The sequence below is a fragment of the Polyodon spathula genome, chromosome 44 (assembly GCF_017654505.1).
Source record: "Polyodon spathula isolate WHYD16114869_AA chromosome 44, ASM1765450v1, whole genome shotgun sequence".
NCBI classification, from domain to species: Eukaryota; Metazoa; Chordata; class Actinopteri; order Acipenseriformes; family Polyodontidae; genus Polyodon; species Polyodon spathula.
Genome location: NC_054577.1, coordinates 1,783,274 through 1,802,019, shown reverse-complemented (window position 1 = coordinate 1,802,019; position 18,746 = coordinate 1,783,274). Strand labels below are relative to the sequence as shown.

General features: G+C 47.1%; 1 protein-coding gene across 1 annotated transcript in view; it reads right to left on the bottom strand.

Moving 5' to 3' along the window:
- Positions 1-452: 452 nt before the first annotated feature.
- The window catches only part of LOC121305653 (disks large homolog 4-like), a 51,937-nt gene continuing 33,643 nt past the window's right edge, over positions 453-18,746 (bottom strand). The window contains exons 8-21 of the mRNA XM_041237348.1: positions 10,511-10,845; positions 10,131-10,307; positions 9,518-9,677; positions 8,883-9,050; positions 7,847-7,860; positions 5,733-5,909; positions 5,302-5,344; positions 4,820-4,850; positions 3,583-3,630; positions 3,288-3,389; positions 2,781-2,953; positions 1,851-1,963; positions 1,471-1,562; positions 453-583 (exon numbers count right to left, since the gene is read on the bottom strand). Coding sequence (XP_041093282.1) covers positions 477-583; positions 1,471-1,562; positions 1,851-1,963; positions 2,781-2,953; positions 3,288-3,389; positions 3,583-3,630; positions 4,820-4,850; positions 5,302-5,344; positions 5,733-5,909; positions 7,847-7,860; positions 8,883-9,050; positions 9,518-9,677; positions 10,131-10,307; positions 10,511-10,845 — 1,740 coding nt within the window. The 3' untranslated portion in view covers positions 453-476. The remainder of the gene's footprint in view (positions 584-1,470; positions 1,563-1,850; positions 1,964-2,780; positions 2,954-3,287; positions 3,390-3,582; positions 3,631-4,819; positions 4,851-5,301; positions 5,345-5,732; positions 5,910-7,846; positions 7,861-8,882; positions 9,051-9,517; positions 9,678-10,130; positions 10,308-10,510; positions 10,846-18,746) is intronic.

Sequence of the window (18,746 nt, the reverse complement as noted above, 5' to 3'; positions counted from 1 at the left end):
ATATATATATATATATATAGATATCTCATCATCTTACCTTCCTCGCTACCATAATAAAAATGTAAAAAAAGTTTTAAATTTTTTTCATATTTTTTGTTTTGATTTATTAAAAACAAACGTGTTAAAAGGCACATTGCACAAGGCTCCGTGTAGCCGTCTCTCTCTCTCTCTCCTTGGAGGGGGGGGGTTTTTTTTTCAACCTCTCCCCCCCCAATAGAACATCCAGTACTTTGGATGTCCGTCTCAGTTCTGACAGGCAGCATCCCAGTCTAACTTCCTTTCGGCGGAAGAAAGTCTCTCTTCACATTTTTTTTTAAAAAGAAAAAGTTGAAAGAAAACTAGGAGGCAGAAGGCAGAAGGGGGGGGGGGGGGCCATTCTTGGGGTCCACACTTTGTTTGCCCTCCCCCCCCTCCCTGTCACATAGTTGCACGACGACTGACTGCCAGGGTCAGATGGACAGGTAGTAGCTCCTCTTTCACAGTCTCTCTCTCCCTGGAACCCAGATGTAAGGTCCCGATTGCTCTTCGATAACTCTTTTGATTTTGTGGTAGATTTCCTCGAAGCTATCCCCTTCCACGATAGCTGGAACAAAAGAGGGGGGCTTTGAATGCAAGACAGTGGGACTGGTTGAGCAGACCAGCGTTTGGGCTCTAGTGCCTTCATCAGTGTTACTGAAACTAAACTGTGTCGAGCAGACCAGCGTTTGGGCTCTAGTGCCTTCACCAGTGTTATTGAAACTAAACTGAGTCAAGCAGAGCAGCGTTTGGGCTCTAGTGCCTTTCAGTGTTACTGAAACTAAACTGAGTCAAGCAGAGCAGCGTTTGGGCTCTAGTGCCTTCATCAGTGTTACTGAAACTAAACTGAGTCAAGCAGACCAGCGTTTGGGCTCTAGTGCCTTCATCAGTGTTACTGAAACTAAACTGAGTCAAGCAGACCAGCGTTTGGGCTCTAGTGCCTTCATCAGTGTTACTGAAACTAAACTGAGTCAAGCAGACCAGCGTTTGGGCTCTAGTGCCTTCATCAGTGTTACTGAAACTAAACTGAGTCAAGCAGACCAGCGTTTGGGCTCTAGTGCCTTCATCAGTGTTACTGAAACTAAACTGAGTCCAGCAGACCAGCGTTTGGGCTCTAGTGCCTTCATCAGCGTTACTGAAACTAAACTGAGTCCAGCAGACCAGCGTTTGGGCTCTAGTGCCTTCATCAGCGTTACTGAAACTAAACTGAGTCAAGCAGAGCAGCGTTTGGGCTCTAGTGTCTTCATCAGTAAAACACACAAACTAAGAATGTACTCAGCGATAAATGTTGTTATTTTTAATTGAAATAAAATCCCCGCCCCCCGTCCCCCCACCCAGGTGGTGAAATGGTTTGGTCCAAAAGCAACAAGCCCAACAATGTCTGGGAAATACTTCACTGTGATTGGCTGGTTTCTGCTGTGCAGATTGTTCTATGTGTTAAGAGGTGGGTTTTACCTGAGAAACACTCTGTGAATTCTTGCTCTAGTTTCACCGCCCGGTCTAAAGCTTTCCGAGCTTGATCCTCTGTCAACCTCTTATTAATTTCTCTAAAAAAATAAAATAAAAAAAAGTTAGCATCATTATTATTTAGTCATTTAGCTGAGGCTTTTATCCAATTATTAAACACAATTCCCAGATCTTCGATAAAGTTTCCCTTGTTTGGAGCGGACGGATTCCCAGGGTTTGAGCCACGCGATCAAATCGATCAGTCAATCAATTTAATATTAGAGATTAAAAAAAAAAAAAACCTCCCTTAAAATCAGACACAGCAAAACAAGCCATCTGAATTCTCACTTTACAAAAGCAGTAATCAAAATACGTGGCACGACACTCACAGGATGTTCTCCAGTGATTTGGGTCTGATGAACACAGCGATGGGGTGCAGCTGTGCGGCTTGCAGTCTCCGCACTGCGTTCGCCGAAACATCCAGGATGCAATGCTTCACTTGCTGTCCGGGGAGAAGAGAGGAGAGAGGTGCTTTACCAGACCTCTCTGTGCTTTACAATGCTTCCCTATGCTTTACCAGACCTCTCTGTGCTTTACAATGCTTCCCTGTGCTTTACCAGACCTCTCTGTGCTTTACAATGCTTCCCTATGCTTTACCAGACCTCTCTGTGCTTTACAATGCTTCCCTATGCTTTACCAGACCTCTCTGTGCTTTACAATGCTTCCCTATGCTTTACCAGACCTCTCTGTGCTTTACAATGCTTCCCTGTGCTTTACCAGACCTCTCTGTGCTTTACAATGCTTTCCTATGCTTTACTAGACCTCTCTGTGCTTTACAATGCTTCCCTATGCTTTACCAGACCTCTCTGTGCTTTACAATGCTTTCCTATGCTTTACCAGACCTCTCTGTGCTTTACAATGCTTCCGTATGCTTTACCACACCTCTCTGTGCTTTACAATGCTTCCCTATGCTTTACCACACCTCTCTGTGCTTTACAATGCTTCCCTATGCTTTACTAGACCTCTCTGTGCTTTACAATGTTTCCCTATGCTTCACCATACCTCTCTGTGCTTTACAATGCTTCCTTATGCTTTACCACAGGATTGGGTTTTGGTGATTAGCGAGTGTGGATTAGGGAGTGTGGATTAGAGAGTGTGGATTAGAGGGTGTGGATTAGAGGGTGTGGATTAGGGAGTGTGGATTAGGGAGTGGGGTTAGAGGGTGTGGATTAGAGGGTGTGGATTAGAGTGTGTGGATTAGGGAGTGTGGATTAGAGGGTGTGGATTAGGGAGTGTGGATTAGAGATTAGTGCCTGTACCTGCTCTGCCACCTCCCTGACTGACTGCACACTGGTCCCATACAGGTGGCTGTTGTACTGGCCCGCCTCGATGAATTTGTGGCTCTGAATGTCCTTCTCCATCTGCTCCCGTGACGACACAAAGTGGTAATCCCGCCCATCCACCTCGTACTCTCGCTTCGGCCGCGTGGTGTCTTCGGGGGGAGGAGAGAGAGAGAGAGAGAGGGGGAGAGAGAGAGAGAGAGAGAGACGGGAGAGAGGGGGGAGAGAGAGAGAGAGAGATTATTCCAGTATCATTTTGTACTTTCTTTGATTACATGATGTTAAATAAAATATATAAATTCTGTCTCTGTGTGTGTGGATGTCTGCCTCTCTCTCTTTCTGTGTGAGTGTGTGTTTCTCTGTGTCTCTGTGTCTCTCTGTCTGTGTGTTTCTCTGTGTCTCTGTGTCTCTCTGTCTGTGTGTTTCTCTGTGTCTCTCTCTGTCTCCGTGCCTCTCCTGTCTCTGTTCCAAAGGGAAGGCACTCACGTGGCACGCAGGATCCAAACTTGTCTGGGAATTCAGAGAGGAGGTCATCGTTCACCCTGTCCTTCGTGGGACCGAGGATGATGATGGGACGGGCGTACTGGACTGGAAAAAACAACAAACACAATCAATACTATTATCATTATTATTATTATTATTATTATTATTATTACATTATATTATTATTATTATTATTATTATTATCACTGCTATTATTATTATTATGTGTGTCCAAATCATTCCCCCAGTCCAGAAAGGGTCACTTAGAATTTTCTACACACATCAATAATAGCGTTACCTTCGATCTGCATCACGGTCTCGTAACTCTGAACAAAATCCTCTCTCCCTGTAGAAAGACAGACAGAGAGGAACGTTGCAGCTAATTACCTATGGTCAAAAGTTTTGCATCACCTAGAATTTTAGGATGGAGACATCATTTAAAAAGAAAACATAACTTCGATCTTTTATTTAACATTGTGTAAATCAAAAGAAACTGCAACACGCTATCACATAAAAATAGAAAGAAGTCGTCAGTTTTTTTGTTCTATGGAAAACTACAAAGTGGTGTGGAATTCAATATGATAACAAGGGAACATTATTCAGCAGCTTTCACTGGACTCTATGAAGCTGAGGGAGTTCATTCTATATAGAGGGGGTGCAATTCAATATGTTAACAAGGGAACATTATTCAGCAGCTTTCACTGGACTCTATGAAGCTGAGGGAGTTCATTCTATATAGAGGGGGTGCAATTCAATATGTTAACAAGGGAACATTATTCAGCAGCTTTCACTGGACTCTATGAAGCTGAGGGAGTTCATTCTATATAGAGGGGGTGCAATTCAATATGTTAACAAGGGAACATTATTCAGCAGCTTTCATTGGACTCTATGAAGCTGAGGGAGTTCATTCTATATAGAGGGGGTGCAATTCAATATGTTAACAAGGGAACATTATTCAGCAGCTTTCACTGGACTCTATGAAGCTGAGTGAGTTCATTCTATATAGAGGGGGTGCAATTCAATATGTTAACAAGGGAACATTATTCAGCAGCTTTCACTGGACTCTATGAAGCTGAGGGAGTTCATTCTATATAGAGGGGGTGCAATTCAATATGTTAACAAGGGAACATTATTCAGCAGCTTTCACTGGACTCTATGAAGCTGAGGGAGTTCATTCTATATATAGGGGGTGCAATTCAATCTGTTAACAAGGGAACATTATTCAGCAGCTTTCACTGGACTCTATGAAGCACAATGAGTTAATTCTATAGGGTGATGCAAAACCTTTGGCGATAGATCGATAGATCGATAGATAGGATAGACAGACAGATAGAGATAGAGATATAGATAGATAGATAGGATAGACAGACAGATGGAGATAGATATTGATAGATAGATAGATAGAGATAGATAGATAGTATAGATAGATAGATAGATAGATAGATAGATAGATAGATAGATAGATAGATAGATAGATAGACAGATCGATAGACAGACAGACAGATAGAATGATTCCCTCGCTGGGTTTTCTGTACCTTGTGATCCGATGCTGTCTCTGCTCCGGTCCTGAGCAGTGAACAGAAGAGTAAAACAAAAGCTGTGAATATCAAACAACTTCACACACACACACGCACCACGCAAACACACACCACACAACACACCTGCACACGCACATCCTTGCACGCACACACCATTACACACCCCGCACACGACGCACACACACACATACACGCACACACACACCCGCACACACACACAGACACACACACACACACACACACATACTCACACACGCACACACGCACACACCCACACACACACACACACACACACACACACCACACACACACACACACCACACACACACACACACACACACACACACACACACACACACACACACACACACACACACACACACACACACACACACTCACACACACACACACACACACACACACACACACACAGACGCGCACACACACAACAATGTCAGAAATGTTGCACCCCCTCTCACCCTGTCCTTCGTCTTTAGTCTGGACCATTCTTTTCTTTCTACCCTAGAGAGAGAAAAGAGAAAAACTCCTTTTAAAAAATGGTTCCTAGCTAAACAGACAAACACACAAAGACATACTGAATAACCAGGTCTCTCCTTCATCTCCTCACCTCCTCACGCTGGGGGATGAAGCCGCTCTCCTCCCCTCCCACCTCTCCCCGCTCCTCACCTCCTCTTGCTGGGTATGAAGCCACTCTCCTCCCCCCTCACCTCTCCCCCACCTCTCACCCTCCCACCCTCCCAACCGAAAACCCTACTCCCCACCTCTCCTACCTCTCTCTCTCCCCCTCACCGCTACCCACCGCAGCCTCTCCCTCCCCCAGTCCCCGCACCTCTCCCCTCCCCTCCCCCACCTTAGGTCCCCCGAGGGGATGGTCCCCCCTGCTCCTCACCTCCTTTTGCTGGGGATGAAGCCGCTCTCCTCCCCCTCCCCCTCAGGGCTCACTCTCCTGGCCTGCCACCATTCCTCGTCTGCAGTGTCGATCACGTGCAGCACCTCTCCGAACTGGAACCCCAGGGCCTGGCTCAGGAAGCCGCAGTCCTTCGTCTTGTCGTAGTGGAACAGGGCCCTGAGAGAGAGAGAAGGAGGGTGATTACAAAGGCCTTTGCTTGACTCTCTCTCTCTCAGTACCTGATGTTGAATCCTCTCTTGGTGTGTGTGTGTGTATCTCTCTCAGTACTGATGTAGAATCCTCTCTTGGTGTGTGTGTGTGTATCTCTCTCAGTACCTGATGTAGAATCCTCTCTTGGTGTGTGTGTGTATCTCTCTCTCAGTACCTGATGTAGAATCCTCTCTTGGTGTGTGTGTGTATCTCTCTCTCAGTACCTGATGTAGAATCCTCTCTTGGTGTGTGTGTGTATCTCTCTCTCAGTACCTGATGTAGAATCCTCTCTTGGTGTGTGTGTGTATCTCTCTCTCAGTACCTGATGTAGAATCCTCTCTTGGTGTGTGTGTGTATCTCTCTCTCAGTACCTGATGTAGAATCCTCTCTTGGTGTGTGTGTGTATCTCTCTCTCAGTACTGATGTAGAATCCTCTCTTGGTGTGTGTGTGTGTATCTCTCTCTCAGTACCTGATGTAGAATCCTCTCTTGGTGTGTGTGTGTATATCTCTCTCTCAGTACCTGATGTAGAATCCTCTCTTGGTGTGTGTGTGTATCTCTCTCAGTACCTGATGTAGAATCCTCTCTTTGGTGTGTGTGTGTATCTCTCTCTCAGTACCTGATGTAGAATCCTCTCTTTGTGTGTGTGTGTGTATCTTTCTCTCAGTACCTGATGTAGAATCCTCTCTTGGTGTGTGTGTGTATCTCTCTCTCAGTACCTGATGTAGAATCCTCTCTTGGTGTGTGTGTGTGTCTCTCTCTCAGTACCTGATGTAGAATCCTCTCTTGGTGTGTGTGTGTATCTCTCTCAGTACCTGATGTAGAATCCTCTCTTGGTGTGTGTGTGTATATCTTTCTCTCAGTACCTGATGTAGAATCCTCTCTTTGTGTGTGTGTGTATATCTTTCTCTCAGTACCTGATGTAGAATCCTCTCTTTGTGTGTGTGTGTATATCTTTCTCTCAGTACCTGATGTAGAATCCTCTCTTTGTGTGTGTGTGTATATCTTTCTCTCAGTACCTGATGTAGAATCCTCTCTTTGTGTGTGTGTGTATCTTTCTCTCAGTACCTGATGTAGAATCCTCTCTTGGTGTGTGTGTGTATCTCTCTCTCAGTACCTGATGTAGAATCCTCTCTTGGTGTGTGTGTGTGTATCTCTCTCAGTACTGATGTAGAATCCTCTCTTGGTGTGTGTGTGTATCTCTCTCAGTACCTGATGTAGAATCCTCTCTTTGTGTGTGTGTGTGTGTGTATCTCTCAGTACCTGATGTAGAATCCTCTCTTGGTGTGTGTGTGTATCTCTCTCTCAGTACTGTTGTAGAATCCTCTCTTGGTGTGTGTGTGTGTATCTCTCTCAGTACTGATGTAGAATCCTCTCTTGGTGTGTGTGTGTATCTCTCTCAGTACTGATGTAGAATCCTCTCTTGGTGTGTGTGTGTATCTCTCTCTCAGTACCTGATGTAGAATCCTCTCTTGGTGTGTGTGTGTGTATCTTTCTCTCAGTACCTGATGTAGAATCCTCTCTTGGTGTGTGTGTGTGTATCTTTCTCTCAGTACCTGATGTAGAATCCTCTCTTTGTGTGTGTGTGTATCTCTTTCTCTCAGTACCTGATGTAGAATCCTCTCTTTGTGTGTGTGTGTGTATCTCTCTCTCAGTACCTGATGTAGAATCCTCTCTTTGTGTGTGTGTGTATCTCTCTCTCAGTACCTGATGTAGAATCCTCTCTTGGTGTGTGTGTGTATCTCTCTCTCAGTACCTGATGTAGAATCCTCTCTTGGTGTGTGTGTGTATCTCTCTCTCAGTACCTGATGTAGAATCCTCTCTTTGGGTGTGTGTGTGTATCTCTCTCTCAGTACCTGATGTAGAATCCTCTCTTGGTGTGTGTGTGTATCTCTCTCTCAGTACCTGATGTAGAATCCTCTCTTGTTGTGTGTGTGTATCTCTCTCTCAGTACTGGATGTAGAATCCTCTCTTGGTGTGTGTGTTGACTACATCGCAGGATGTTGTTTCCCGATACCAATGAGAGTCACTGCTACATCCGCAGTTAGTGAATCAACTTGCCTCACATCCTAGTCTGAGATACATTCCAACCCAGTCGTCCCTCCACCCCTAACCTATCTCTCTCTCAGTTCCTGATGTAGAATCCTCTCCTAGTCGTCCACTTCCCTCTCCATCCATGTAGAAACCGTCAGGTAGCCGCATAGACATGACTTTGGGTTTGTAGTTTGGTCAGTGTGGACGAAGGTAAAGACTGATTTGGAATGGGATTGGGGCTTGGATCCCTCCTTCCCTCTCTCATCCCTCCTTCCCTCTCCAGGGAGACCCTCCGTGTGAGGGAGGTCCCACCTCTAGCTTGGCTCTGGACTGAATGTATAGGTCGTGATCTCTGCCTCGGGAGTCGTAGAGATGAGAGGTAGAGGGGGATATGAATGTGAGAGCAGAGGGAGAGTGCATGAGGTACGAATGACCCTAGGTCTAGCGCTCCACCCCTCTCTCCCTCCGTCCCTCTCTCTCCTCTCTCCTCTCTCTCTCCTCCCTCCCCCTCCATCCCTCTCTCCATCCCTCCCTCTCTCTCTGCTTCCCCTTCTCTCCATCTCCTTCTCCCCATCCCTTTCTCTCCCTCTCTCTCCTTGTACTGGGAGCCTCTCTCTTACCCTCTGCTTTGTACTGGGAGCCTCTCTCTTACCCTCTGCTTTGTACTGGGAGCCTCTCTCTTACCCTCTGTTTTGTACTGGGAGCCTCTCTCTTATCCTCTGGCTTGTACTGGGAGCCTCTCTCTTACCCTCTGTTCTGTACTGGGAGCCTCTCTCTTACCCTCTGGTCTGTACTGGGAGCCTCTCTCTTACCCTCTGCTTTGTACTGGGAGCCTCTCTCTTACCCTCTGTTTTGTACTGGGAGCCTCTCTCTTATCCTCTGGCTTGTACTGGGAGCCTCTCTCTTACCCTCTGTTCTGTACTGGGAGCCTCTCTCTTACCCTCTGGTCTGTACTGGGAGCCCCTCTCTTACCCTCTGGTTTGTACTGGCTGATGATGGTGACGGTCTGGCCTGCATTCTTCAGAGCAGCAGCTGCCTGCTCATGCGTGGCACTCCGAAGATCCACCCCGTTCACCTGAATCGAGAGACAGCGAGTCACTGCCACAGCCGGGGGGAGGGCAAGGACGCTGGCAGCGTGCGTCCGTCAGTCTGTGTGTGTCTCCGTGTCCGTATGTCTGGTCTGTGTCAATGCGTATCTCTGTCTCCGTGTCTCTGTGTGTGTGTCAGGCTCTCAACGTGTCTCTGTGTCTCAGTCTCTCAATGTGTCTCGTCTCTCAATGTGTCTCAGTGTGTCTCTGTGTCTCAGTCTCTCAATGTGTCTCTGTGTCTCAGTCTCTCAATGCGTCTCAGTGTCTCTGTGTCTCAATCTCTAAAATCACAGTGTCTCTTGTGTGGTCAGCTTTGTGTGTCACTGTGTCTCACAGGTCCTCTTCAGAGTGTCTATGTGAACACACATGTCTTTGTGTGGTCTCGAGTCAAGTCTGAATGTGTCTCTATTGTGTGTCTCAGTGTCTCTGTATGTGTCTCAGTGTCTCTACTCACCGACAGGATCTGGTCCCCTTTGCTCAGCTCTCCACTCAGGTCTGCTGGCCCCCCTGCCAGGATGAAAGAGATGAAGATTCCCTCCCCGTCCTCCCCGCCGACGATGTTGAACCCGAGTCCGGTGGAGCCGCGGTGGATCACCACTCTCCGCGGCTCCCGGCTGCACAGACAAAACACCCAGAACCCCCGGGGCAGGGTCAGAAACACAGACCAGTGTGATAGAGCACAGCAACCCTCGCAGAACTGAGCCATAGCAAAACACACAGCACAGTGTGACACAGCACAGGGACAGCATGGGGAAGCACAGGCAAGCATTGTAAAGCACAGAGAGGTGTGGTAAAGCATAGGGAAGCATTGTAAAGCACAGAGAGGTCTGGTAAAGCATAGGGAAGCATTGTAAAGCACAGAGAGGTGTGGTAAAGCATAGGGAAGCATTGTAAAGCACAGAGAGGTGTGGTGGTAAGACCATGGCATATCCCCGTAAGCAACAGAGAGTGTCCTGCTAGCCCAGTATAGTGTGTGTAGAAAGGACCCCAAAGTAGGAGTCTGTAGTAAAGGGGAAGCAGCACTGTAAAGCGCAGGGAAGCAAAGCAAGAAAGAAAAACATCTTTACCTGGGCGTGTCATCCTCTCCCAGCATGCCTTTGGGGATGGGTGAGTATCTGTGTGGGGACGTGGGAGTGAGGGCTTGTGGGTAATCCGTGACCAGGAAATTGGGGTGTCCGACCTCGTTGTCCATGTGGGTAGAGTACGCTGCCCCAAAAATAAAATCAGAAAAACAGCAGCCAGCTCTTAAGGCAGGGAAATATATTTATAACATAAATACAGCAGAGGTTTCATTCACTGCCTGGAACCTGGCATGCTGGTTTAGAGAGCAGCGCGGTTTCTTTACATTGAAAATCGGAGATATACACAATTGAGCATTTTTCAGGCAGGCGTTTCAATATTTAGGGACATGTGTTGCGCTCAAAAAGCAAAAACAAATATTTAGGACAATGTGTTGCGTCGTCCCCCCAGGGGGCGGTCCAGAGGGGGTGGAGTCTGCCCCCAGAGGGGGACCGTGGTGCCCGAGGAGGGGGGGGTGGAGGGGGGGGGCGGAGACTGCAACCGGTCCGAGTAGTGGAGTAAGGGGTACGGGATAAGGGGGCGGGGCACTGCAGAGGGGGGCGTCTCTAGAGGGGTGGTGGGTCTGAGCGGGGGCTGGGGTCTGAAGAGGGGGCGAGCCCTCTGACCAGTGTGGGAGTCGGGAGTAGGGGTATGGACTATTGGGGCGGGCACTGCAGACGAGGTGGAATCTGCACATGGGCGTGGGTCTAGAGGGGTGGAAACCTGTATGAGGGTGGAGGTTCCGTAGAGGGGCGGAGACTGGTGAAGTGGCCTGTGACGCACTCACACCAGTAGGTCCATCTACTGGAGACTAAGAAGTCTGGGCAGGGACTGCAGAGGGGGTAGGGGGTCTGACAGGGGTAACAAGGCCTGGAGAGGGGGGGTACCTCCTCTCCTCTCCCCCTCTCCACACTACAAAAAAAACGTTCATCTCTCCACTTCTCCCCCCTCGCTCCTACTACTCTCGCTCCTACTCCTTCCCCCATCCAAAACTCTCAGCCCCTCCTCTTCATCCGCTCCTCTAAATCTCTCTCTCTCCACTGCTGACATTGTCTAACTGAAGAGAGAGAGGGAGAGAGCGAGAGAGAGAGAGGAGAGAGAGAGAGATACAGAGAGATGATGACTCTCACTTCCCTACAATACATCCTAACTGTCTCTCGCTCTCTCTGTCTCGCTTGTCTCTTCTCTCTCTCTCTCATCTCGTGCTCGCCTCTCCTCTCTTCTCTCTCTCTCTGCGCTCTCTCCTCCGCTCGTATACTCCTCTACCCTCTTTCACTACCTCTCTCCGAAGAGTCTTTTATTACATAGGCGCGGACGCTTTTGTGGACACGCAATGTTAAGAGTCGCAGGTTCTTTTGTGTAAATGTCGGTCAAGGTTTTGATTTCGGCCTCGGTCCACACAAGTTGGGGGGGTCGTCGTCCTGTAGGCTCGTCTAAACTCTACACCGTCGCTTCCAGTGTTTGAGATCAATCCAGCCAGCGAAGTGACGTGGTCGCATCTGACTAGAACTCAGAGCTAGACGCGACGAAAAATCCAGGAAAAAACAGAGCGGCGGGGGGGGCAACAGCTAGAAACCAGTGCTCTCTCCGACAACACAGCAGCCTACACGTACTAGTGGTCGGGGCGGTACGCACGACTTTGGGTTTGGTCCTCCTAGATCATCACTGTTTGTCCTCCCCTCTCGGGGAATGATAGCGATTTCTCCCCAGCTCTCTCTCCAGCAATGCGGAACGAGGACCTGAGAGAGAGAGAGTGAGAGCGAGAGAGAGAGAGAGAGAAGATGAGAGGAGAGAGAGAGAAGACCTCTAAGAGAGAGAGAGAGAGAACGTTAAAACAGAATGCCTCGTCCAAAACTATCAATCACAACAATGCTTCCCTATACTTTACCGGACCTCTCTGTGCTTTACAAAGCTTCCCTATGCTTTAATGCCTGGAGACCACCGAAATGGTTACGAAGGAGCGTGAAATGGTGCTGTAACCTATATGTCTACAACATATACTACAAGGTCCGTACCATACCTCTTTGTGTTTTACAATGCTTCCCTATATTTTACCAGACCTCTCTGTGCTTTACAAAGCTTCCCTATACTTTACCACTCAGAACCTCTCTGCTCACGAAACTTTACGAAACAGTGGTACAAATGGGCTTTATAAACCAGGACACGAATGTGCTTTACGAATTCTGGTCCTCTACGGATGTAACCGATAGACCAACACGTCTAAGGTGAAACATACGAAAAACAACCCTTTGGACCATATGCCTTAAGTGTAGGTCGGGGAACGAGAGGGAGAGGAGTGGAAACACACAGAACTACTCAAACTAGCCACCTAAGGAGGCGGATGCGAGTTAAGACGCGTAGGCATCTCGGCCACGCCTACCGCGGACTTCAGGACGTCGCGAAAGGTGGGCGTAACGCCACCCGTGGAGAGCGTGTAGGTACAAGCACCTTGGGGTGTCCTACGACAGCAAAGTGGACGTCGGTGCCCCCCCCTCTGTGTTGTGTGCACTGACCTGGTCGGGGTGTCGGAGTGCCGTTTCACCCTGCAGCCATCGGGGGTAGAGACAAACGGACCGATGGCTGGACCCGCAAAGCCTTCAGTGCAGCTTCAGCAAACGGCACTCCGCCTTGTTATGACCGGCCCCAGGCACCTTCCGACGAGTGAGACACGACGGCGGGGGGTCCCTACTAAAAACAGGACGACTTCTACGACCCCAGCAGGGGTGGCACCCCCCATAGGCCTAGACACCTACGAACGTGGTGTGGTCTACAATGGGAACAGCACAAAAAAAAGAACACAAGGGGTTTATGCTAGGTCTAACGTACCTAGCTAAGAGGCTTAGAGGCGTGGGGACCGTTTACCCTTTTACGCACAAGAAGCAAGTTTGTCCCCTTCTTCATCTCCTCACGGCAAGGCGAATGGAGAGTCTTGCTACACAGATAAGGTGGAGAGTGTAAGCGGTGTGTAAGGAGACCTCGCACGTGGGTCGGCTCCTCATATTGGACCAGCCTCTCCATCCGCTAAAACCAAACTATTCCTATTCTACTCTATCTCGCTCTAACTACTCCTCTCTCCGGCTCTACTCAACTCTCGCTGCTACCTCCGCTGCTCACTAACTAACTCATCCCTCGACTCGCACCCAACCTCCTCTCTACCTCGCGCTCTCTCTTGCTAATAATAACGGCAGGCGGTGTGTACTCGCTGGTTTTGTGGGGGGCCCGATGCAAAGGGTCGTGGGCGTTATAGGACTGTCGGCAAGGTACTTCATGTCCAAAACAACGAAACTCTTCTCACGATAGCGATAGCTAAATCAACAAAATCCGGAGAGAGCCTGGAGTTTGGAACTTTTTTTTTGTTGTCTGGTGCGCCCGCACAGCGAGTCTGGCTGGTCGCTGAAGGCACGCTCCCAGTGTAACGACCTGACAGAGGAACGACTTTTAGATCTTGTCCGCTTGCGGACCTCCTGGTGGGGTCACACACCACACACACACAACACACTAAAAAAGGACTCCGCAGGAAAAGTGAGGACACGAGGCATGAGTCTCAGTTCCGTGGCGCGAAAAACAACCGGATAACCGTCTCGGAGACGAGCGTCGGCGTAAGACCAACCATGACTCTCAAGTGGGGACAGACACGCAGCAGACCGAGGGGCGAAGACGAATTGCGGCGTGATCTAGGATCCAGACTTCATAATTACAAGATATACATTATAATTTATATAATCAATATTTATATTACTTCCAGGCAGCTCTGAATCTGGATGAAAATGCATAGTGTGAACAGGCAAGAGATAATTATTTAGGACTGGCTGGTGATTACACGAAGGATTTACCTGTCACACAGTCAGTGTGTAATCGGGGTTTCCTCGAGGCAGTGTCACAAAAACTGTAAACTGTGTACCCTTAAATACTTTAAAACTATACTAACTACAAACAAAAACACTCCTGAGGCCCCATCTACAAAACTTAAAAACGAACCAAAAAGACACATCAGGCAACTATAGCTTAAAAAGTAAACTCTTCTAACTAGCTCTCCAGAGTTGATTACCTTCATATAATTCCACCTCTCATTCCCCACACTCGCCCATCTCCATCCGCGCTCATATATATCTGGAGAGATAGAGAGATAAGATGCTTTTAGAAGAGATAATAGAGCTTTACCATGCTTCGCTATGCTTTACCAGACCTATCTGTGCTGTACAATGCTTCCCTATGCTTTTACCAGACCTCTCTGTGCTTTACAATTTTTCCCTATGCTTTACCAGACCTCTCGTGCTTTACAATGCTTCTCTATGCTTTTAGCAGACCTCCAACAGAGAACAAACACAAAGGCACCGTTTTTCCTCCCTCTCTTGTGCTTTACAATGCTTCTCTATGCTTTATCAGACCTCGCAGAGCTTTACAATGCTTTCCCTATGCTTTACCAGACCTCTCAGTGCTTTACAATGCTGTCCCTGCTGCTCTGAGAAGGAGTGTCTATCGCCTCATTAGAAGGGACACAGTCCATCTCTATGAATCAAACTTGAAACAAAAAAAAAAAAAAACCAAAATCGCGCGTTCGCCTCACTTAGTTGTCTGCCAGCGACTTCATGGAAAGCAACGGTCTCCCAGTGTAACGACCTTGCAGAGGAACGACTAAATAAATTAGATCTGAAAAAAGTGTGTGTGTGTGGGTGTGTGGTGCATGTGACCCTGAGGCGAGTCACCACTAACTCACCTCCTGTTGTGGCTCCGTCCTTCAGAGGTACAGCAAAACGCGGTCCTAATTGGAAGAGACCCCCGCTGGGCAGCAGCCGCCAGCGGTTGTTATGTGTTGAGAGTCACAAAGGCCCCCCCCCCCTAGGGACCCCCTCTTCTCTGTGAGGCGCGATCTGGGGGATGGAAAGCTTCTGCTACCGACTCCACTAATATAATAATAATATTATAATAATATAATAATAATAATATAGAATAATAAAATTTTCTTTTTTCCAGGGCAGCTCTGAATTGGGATGCATCAAGTGCCCACGTATGGAAACGACAATGAATATCTCTCGCTACTCCGAGCTGGCTGGGTGATTACTAACACACACACACACATCCACACACAGAGACACACAGAGAGCTACAGCTCAGTGACACAAACCAGGGGCAGAGCCACACTTAATGAGGGCTGAAACAATGCAATTCATCACCGGCACTGATGAAGGCGCCAGCCCACGTTAGTCAACTGAGCCTGGGTGGAAAGGGTCAGCTGGAATAGCTGATACAGAAACACACACAACTATGAGTATTTAGTATATTACAGTAAATATAGAATTTTATACTGAACCTTTCTTCTGCGCTTAATGAAAAAAAGCTCTATATATTATATATATATATAGATTATATATTATAAATACTATATAATATCGATAGTATATATATATATATATATATAAATGCTTTAACAGACCCCCCCCCTCTCAATGCTTCGTTAAACAACTAATAAATGAAATAGCTTTGTGTGAAATGCTTCCCTATGCTTAACCATGCCTCTCTGTGCTTTACAATGCTTATCTTGTGCTTTACCATACCTCTCTGTGCTTAACAATGCTTCCCTATGCTTTACCACACCTCTCTGTGCTTTACATTGCTTCTCTATGCTTTACCAGACCTCTCCGTGCTTTCCAATGCTTCCCTGTACTTTAACAAACCTCTCTGTGCTTTCCAATGCTTCCCTGTGCTTTAACCAGACACCTCTCTGTGCTTTACAATGCTCCCCCCTGCTTTACTCAGACCTCTCTGTTCTTTACAATGCTTCCCTATGCTTTACCACACCTCTCTGTGCTTTTCATTGCTTCCCTATGCTTTACCATCTATGTCACCTTTCTCTAGTGCTCTAACGTGACTTATGCAGAGACAGACAGACAGAGAAGTCGGCTGTACAGAGATGATGGGTTAGACAAAGAAGTATTATTTCTTCTTACGTATGAAGAGGCATCGATACTGTCTGTATTTACAACCATGGGATGCGAGTTTGCCTATAAAACACAACAACAAAAGAGGAATAAAAAATAAAGCAATCTACCAAAATATTAATAAAGAGATCCACCAACCAGATTTGAAAGTTGATCCGAACCCCCTCGCCCCTCCCTCCTCTTCCTCCTCGTTGTCAACACGAAGGCCCTAAAATGAGTCAAGGTCTACATAAGAGGCGTGAGGGGCCTTTCGAACAATAAATGTAATGTGTTCGCGAGGCAAACATTGGCATAGCAGACAAACCGTTTCCCTTGTTACAACTCCGCCCCCGCATATAGGCCACATGGGTCCTCCCCCCCACACCCCCCACTTGGCCCTAACGCCCGGACTTATGAAGACGATGAGCGAGGTCCCTCCATGTGTACATGCTTCACAATCATACAAACACAGTGTCAACATTTCACTGCTCACACTTACTGGGAAGACATCTAATTGACACGTCCTCAAAATAGAAAGCAGCAGCCAAAAATACAGAGTTTTATTTGTGTATGTGTGAAGAAACACTGATGCAAATGTTGTTTTACAATAAATAACAGCCTTTTTTTTTCGCGGGTTCCGATTTAAAAAAAAAAAATAAAATAAAAAAATCAGTCTGTGTCTCTGGTAGCGCGAATAGTGGAAGCAGCGCGTCTCAAAGGTCAGGTCCGGTCAGGTCAGGTAGCCACGAGGCTGCTTTCTATTCATTGACCTACAATAAAACACATGCAGGTTGACCATTTCTTTTCTATGCTCATGAACACACACACGTCGGAGAACAGTTTCAACCGAAAACATCCGCCTCAAAAAAACCCCACAAACCATGGACGTGCTTTTTAAAAAAATACCTGTGTGTGTGGTTTTGTGTGGTTGCTGTGTGATGACCCTATGTGTGTGTCTTTTTTTACAAAAATCACACGATCGAATTGGTAGGGATAGAACATCGATGGTTTTATTTTTTAACATTAGAAACAAACAAACACACTTTACTACACCTCTCTGTGCTTTACAATGATTCCTTATGCTTTACCATACCTCTCTGTGCATGAAACCAATGTCTATGTGGGATGCTTTTAATAAAACCATACCTCTCTGTGCTTTACATGCTTCCCTATGCTTTACCATACCCCTCTGTGCCCCCCCCTTTGTGTTTTACAATGTTTCCCTATGCTTTACCAGACCTCTCGTGCTTTACAATGCTTCCCTATCTTTACCAGACCTCTCTGTGCTTTAAAACGCTTCCCTATGCTTTACCAGACCACTATGTGCTTTACATTCTTTCTTCCCTATGCTTTACCAGACCTGTCTGTGCTTTATAATGCTTCCCTATGCAAAGTTAACTGGTAGTACACTTAGACGATAGGCTAGTCTTGGCACAGCTATTGCACAACGCATCCACAAATCGGCATGACAGATGAAAGGGCAGATAGTGAAGTGGAGCCCGGGTGCGTTTACAAAAATGCGGGGGCTTCTAATGGGTCCCATTCACAAACTGACCCGCCCCTGACTCGTGTCGACGCTGGGTGAAGCTGTGTGTGGGCTGGAGCACAGAGGCAATTACCAGTTCAACAGAGTAAGCATATCTCTCACTCAAACACCTCTGTGAAGCCCTGTGTCCTTTCTGTTTAAAAAACCAATCGGAGCTACTGGGTCCCCACCCGACTATGCGGGAAACCTCCCCCCCCCCCCTTCACGCCGCGCCCCTCGCCCCCCGCCGTTGCCATCAGCTCCTACATCTGGCAGCAACAGCTGCTACCGCTTCCCCACACCCACGCACAAACCAAGCCCCAGCACCCCCCATGTCTCCACTTACACCCCTCCCCACATCCCCCCACCCCTCCCCCAAGCGGATTGGGACAGCGGTTTCCTCTGACACGGAAGCTTCTGTTCCATTCCTCTCAATTATCATACAAAAAAAAGTCGGATTCCGCCAGGCTGGGCAAACGAAATGTATATAAAAAAAAACTAAATGAAACAAAACAAAAAGAAGGGAACCTAACGCATCTATAAATAAACCCTGAAAATGGTGGAACAGAAGTCTGGCTTTCATACAAAATAAAATTCAAACAGAATGAAGAAACGATGGCTTATTTACAGCAGCAGATCTGAGTTCAAATGACATTTGGACTCTGCCTCTGATTAAACTCGTGGTAAAACCAGGAATGGATCAAACACCGAATTACCGCAACGGAGTCTTCACTCTTCCATCCCTGCTCCTTTCAAATTGAACTGTTATCAGACAATCGTGTAATCTTGCTGAAGCTAAATCAAGTGTTAAGTCCAATTGCGTATATACAACTTTACGTTTGTCTTTGTGGACGTACAATTAATGTTCCTTGTAAAATATTGAATTGTGGTAGGGTTGATGACTTAACGACACAAACGAATTAAAGAAATCGAACTCATCTGCTTCATAGAGTCCAGTGAGAGCTGCTGAATAATGTCCCCTTGTTAACATATTGAATTACACATCCTCTATATAGAATGAACTCCCTCAGATTCATATAGTCCAGTGAAAGCTGCTGAATAATTTTCCCTTGTTAACATATTGAATTCCACCCCCTCTATATAGAATGAACTCCCTCAGCGTCATAGAGTCCAGTGAAAGCTGCTGAAAAATATTCCCTTGTTAACAGATTGAATTGCAC